Raw genomic sequence first — 4,093 nt, 5'->3', positions numbered from 1 at the left:
TGTTACTTTTAGTTTTCATTTAGCAATAAACGTTGATTTGACGAATTTAAAAATAACATTTTCGTAGAAACCTTTTTTATTTAATTGAATAGTATAATAACGGTCAAAAATTAAAGTAAGCCTGATTAATTATCATTTTGGAATTGCTGAGGAGCAAGTTTAAAATTTGTTTGTTAATTGGGAATTAAAAAAGTAAAAATTAAAATCTGTTGAGTTTGACGTTCAAATTGAAAGAAGCTGAGTATTTACTACATTAAAACCCAATTTTGAAATTTGAGTTATGACGATTTGTCGATTATTTCAACAGCCGATTTGAACAGATTTCCATTATAAGACACGAATCGACACCGACTGAACAAATTATCGATAACACATTGTTGGTAGTGCACAGCTGATTTTTGTGTTGCGGCTGCAGTGACATAACCCCAACATTTTGCTTAAAACTATATTTTAAGCATTTAATTTTACTGACTGAAAATGTCATCGTATAAATACAGCGAGCTCATTAAGCTCGGTACACAATATGCACGGCGTATGAATTATCTGTCGAATCGGATATTTGGCGAAGTGGCGCGCACAACAAACGACAAGTCAATGAAGGTAAAGTTGCAAATGTTGCACTGAATTAAACCACAATATTAATGAAATGGCATTGGCGTCAGGTTGTTCGCATGTTCTCTGAGGAGCCCATACAGAAGCGTGATTATGTTGTCAACTGGTATCCGCGTCACGTGGAGACGCATCTACTCATGAAGAATCTACGCGATTATGGATTGTTCCGTGATGAGCACCAGGACTTCAAGGAGGAGATGAAGCGACTGCGCAAGCTGCGCGGCAAGGCGCCGCCCAAGAAGGGCGAAGGCAAACGTGCTTCCAAGAAATAGACATAATAAACAAAATTATATAATATAAACGTAACTATATTTTCGTTAATAATTTGGCAGTGCCTGCAAACACAACATCATCGTGTTGTCGACACTCGTACTCCACGCTGGATATCTTGCGGGCCTTCAGTAGACGCACTGTAATCACGGTGTCCGTTTCAAGGCGGCACGGTTTGAGGAATTTGAAATGTTGTTCTAGCACAACAGTTCCAGGTCCCGGAAGTTTTGTGCCAATTATTCCAGCTACTACAGCGTTTAATAAAGCGCCGTGCACTCGACGTTCCGACACGGGCAACTGGGTGGTGTGAATGTGGTTAAAGTCACCGGTAAATTGAGAAAATGTCTCAAGATCCTGCTGCGTAAACCGTTTTATCACTTCGACCTTCTGTAGTTTCGCTTGACTGCTCAGCTGACGGCGCAGTTGTTGGAGCAGCATTTTCTAGCTGTGTCACCTCAATGCGAGTGCCAAAATCTTCCAGAAATACTTGACAGAGTTTCACAATGCGTCCGTCTTTTGATTCCTGACGCCAATGCTGCACGCGCTGCAGCAAGTCTGGAGTAATGAGCTGTTGTTTTGTGGTCAAGTCAGCACTGAGTAGTTGATAGTGAAGTGCCAAGGAATGCAGCACGATTTCCGTGTGCTCGGTTCGTAGAAATAAGCTTCTGATTATAGCGATATTTTCTAGTATAAAGCGAGCAGCTTGTGTATCTACCAAGATGGTGGGAAACGTTACGCAAATCCTTTAGATTTATTTGCAAAACTTACCTAAGCAGAAATTACACAATGCCGCCACTGCGTGCAACTGCAAATTTGGGTTTTGGGTGTCCAAAGATGCAACAAAGACATCTAATGCATCGGCGGCATGCAAATGTGGCCAATTAATAGGATCGTAGGCAAAGTTGGCCAAATTAGCGGTGACTTGTTCCAAGGCCTCTATTGAAAGTTGTGATTGTTTACATTTAGCTGTGTCAGCTGTTTACTGATTTATTTGCTTACCAACGTTGGTTGATGTGTAATACTCGTCAACCAGATGCCCAATAAAGGCACGCCTATCAATACCGCCTTCCGGTGTTTTGCGTTTTAAATGTTTATGGCTGGAAAACATGAAGAGTTTAATAAATTGACGCTTAAATGCAACAGGTATCTGATAATTGTCATTCAGCTGTTTACGCATGCATTGCGAACAATGCAGCCATGATAAACAGGGTTGCTCAACAAAGCATCAAATGGTTTGGCGCCCATTTTAACCACTTTTAAAAATGTTGAAATAAAATAATTTTCTTTTAATTTGTATTGAAAAAATTTAGTGTCGAATAGTGTACAAATTTTCAAAAAGAAATAAAGTTTTATTTACAACTATGCATGTGTATCTATCATCCATCCTGTGCTCTGTTGGTGGAAATATTTGCAAAATAACTTAATGCTGCCGCCACAGACTTCGGTGGAATATTGAACAGCGGATGTGTGGGCATTAGTTCGTTGATCATGTCGCCAAGCACCTGAGGATTCTGTGCCGACTGTGAGTGTTGAGCAATTGAGACACCACTCAAAGTATAGCAGGTGTGATACAGATCTTGAGGTCTAAAATGGAGAAGTAAAAATTATTTAAAGCAAAGGTAAGCATAGGATTTGCTGCACTCACTTGCCGGGTTTGTCAATAAGGCCACCGTTCGCTTTCTGACAACATAACAAAATGTATTCCTGAAGTGCTTCGATGTCAAAGAATGTCTGCTCCATGCTCTTGTCGGCACCTACTAAGGTTGCTTGTGTGATGGGAATTGTGGCGCCAACCCAAAACGAGTAGCAGCCATCCACTAGTTTATTGGTGCGTCCCTGAAAGCCGCCCTCGTAGCTCATTTGTCGACGCAGTATCCACTGAAGCAGCGCCTTCTTGTCACATTTATCCGCTTCGTTGAGCAAAGCCAAACTGGCGATGCCACAAAACGTATAGCCGCCATGGGCTTCTAAATCGGGAGCACCTCCAAAGCCGCCTTCGTACGTCTGACAGCCGGCGATCCAATCACCGGTGCCGGTAAACAGTTCATTCAGCACGCGCTCAGGTACATTTACTAACTTGGCCACGGCAATGGCACAGTAGGCTCCACGCACATCTGTTTCGCCATCCACATGGAGGCGAAACGAACCGTCTGCATCACGCACACTGAATAGGAATTTAACAAGTGAATCTCTGTCGATAGCTTGATAAGCTTCCTCGGTGCCAATAATGCAAAGACTATTAACGGCCGCATAAGTGGGCGCCAGATGAGCATATTGTCCTGGTCCGCCTCCAAATCCCCCCGTTGGTGCCCGACAGCTGCAAGGGAAGTTATTCAGCTAAATGCTAGATCGATGTTCACTTCACTTACTTGCTGAGGAACTGCACCACACCGCGCAGTGTTTCGTCGTCGAACGTAAAGCTAAGCAACTGCGCCGACTGTAGAATCCAATAGACACACCAGGGGCGACTGCTGTCCAGGCACTGATAGTGAGATGGCATTGTGCGCAACATGGAATCCAAATACTGGTGGTGTTCGATTCGATTCAGTTGCGTTAGACGCGGATTTAGAAATTGTTGTCGCTCGAAACGCTCAAAGCATTTCTCAACCGAATCTTCAGTTTTTTGCTGCAACCGTAAAAGTGATTTTTTGGTTATTGACTCTTATTGAGATTGCCACCAATTGGATTACTCACCTGTTCTCTGGAGGTCGTTGTGGATATTTTCTCATCGTCGAACTTCAGGTTCTGTATCTGTTGGAAGTTTCGAAAGAGCAGCTCATCCGGTGACCACATGATTTTTGTATGATTATTCTATATTTGGAATTTCTACTAATTTTAATTAAAACAAAATTTATCCCTCTTTTATGGAGGACCTATGTAGTTGGCAGCGTGACCACAGAAAAAAAATTAGAAAAATACTAAACAAAAGGTGTAAAGCTTATTGGGCTCAACAAAATACATATACATTTAAATAATACCAAAAAATGTGTGAACTAATGTGGCGTGAATATGTGGTGAATGGGATTTTTACATACTTTTTTGTGTTTTTGCTAAATTAAATTATTACATGTATAAAAATCTAATCCCTTATATTGAATAAATGCATTACACTTTCTCCGTTATTATCACATCAGCTGCTACGTTGGATTTCCAGGGCGCCAATGCAGACGATGCCAGGGCTTCCAAATAAAAAGCTTTTGGAGGGTTGAAT

General features: G+C 41.6%; 3 protein-coding genes across 3 annotated transcripts; 1 reads left to right on the top strand and 2 right to left on the bottom strand.

The window, feature by feature from the left end:
* The first annotated feature begins 375 nt into the window (after positions 1-375).
* LOC133836543 (small ribosomal subunit protein mS33) lies at positions 376-918 on the top strand. The gene is made up of 2 exons (XM_062267105.1): positions 376-600; positions 663-918. The coding sequence occupies exons 1-2, from the start codon at positions 478-480 to the stop codon at positions 882-884; spliced, it is 345 nt and encodes a 114-aa protein (XP_062123089.1). The 5' UTR covers positions 376-477; the 3' UTR covers positions 885-918.
* Positions 900-2,191, bottom strand: LOC133836544 (uncharacterized). The gene is made up of 4 exons (XM_062267106.1): positions 1,882-2,191; positions 1,651-1,818; positions 1,385-1,593; positions 900-1,293 (listed from the first exon to the last, which is right to left on the bottom strand). Exons 1-4 carry the CDS (start codon positions 2,057-2,059, stop codon positions 919-921), a joined length of 930 nt encoding a protein of 309 aa, XP_062123090.1. The 5' UTR covers positions 2,060-2,191; the 3' UTR covers positions 900-918.
* Positions 2,162-3,805, bottom strand: LOC133836539 (protein farnesyltransferase subunit beta). The gene is made up of 4 exons (XM_062267099.1): positions 3,577-3,805; positions 3,252-3,508; positions 2,528-3,199; positions 2,162-2,466 (listed from the first exon to the last, which is right to left on the bottom strand). The coding sequence occupies exons 1-4, from the start codon at positions 3,673-3,675 to the stop codon at positions 2,259-2,261; spliced, it is 1,236 nt and encodes a 411-aa protein (XP_062123083.1). The 5' UTR covers positions 3,676-3,805; the 3' UTR covers positions 2,162-2,258.
* Between the last annotated feature and the right edge of the window lie 288 nt (positions 3,806-4,093).

This window comes from Drosophila sulfurigaster, chromosome 2R (assembly GCF_023558435.1).
Source record: "Drosophila sulfurigaster albostrigata strain 15112-1811.04 chromosome 2R, ASM2355843v2, whole genome shotgun sequence".
In the NCBI taxonomy this organism is placed as follows: domain Eukaryota; kingdom Metazoa; phylum Arthropoda; class Insecta; order Diptera; family Drosophilidae; genus Drosophila; species Drosophila sulfurigaster.
The sequence above is the reverse complement of the archived record's forward strand: the minus strand, read 5'-3'. Positions and strand labels throughout refer to the sequence as shown.

What these genes read in the sequence shown, in the direction of transcription:
- LOC133836543 (XM_062267105.1), top strand. Translation starts at nt 478, where the DNA reads ATGTCATCGTATAAATACAGCGAGCTCATTAAGCTCGGTACACAATAT. An exon ending in CAAACGACAAGTCAATGAAG is followed by an intron (nt 601 to 662) that starts GTAAAGTTGCAA and finishes CATTGGCGTCAG; the next exon opens with GTTGTTCGCATGTTCTCTGA.
- LOC133836539 (XM_062267099.1), bottom strand. Translation starts at nt 3,675, where the DNA reads ATGTGGTCACCGGATGAGCTGCTCTTTCGAAACTTCCAACAGATACAG. An exon ending in GTGGTGCAGTTCCTCAGCAA is followed by an intron (nt 3,200 to 3,251) that starts GTAAGTGAAGTG and finishes CTTCCCTTGCAG; the next exon opens with CTGTCGGGCACCAACGGGGG. An exon ending in CTTATTGACAAACCCGGCAA is followed by an intron (nt 2,467 to 2,527) that starts GTGAGTGCAGCA and finishes TCTCCATTTTAG; the next exon opens with ACCTCAAGATCTGTATCACA.
- LOC133836544 (XM_062267106.1), bottom strand. Translation starts at nt 2,059, where the DNA reads ATGCGTAAACAGCTGAATGACAATTATCAGATACCTGTTGCATTTAAG. An exon ending in TTACACATCAACCAACGTTG is followed by an intron (nt 1,819 to 1,881) that starts GTAAGCAAATAA and finishes AACTTTCAATAG; the next exon opens with AGGCCTTGGAACAAGTCACC. An exon ending in AATCAAAAGACGGACGCATT is followed by an intron (nt 1,294 to 1,384) that starts GTGAAACTCTGT and finishes CTGCGCCGTCAG; the next exon opens with CTGAGCAGTCAAGCGAAACT.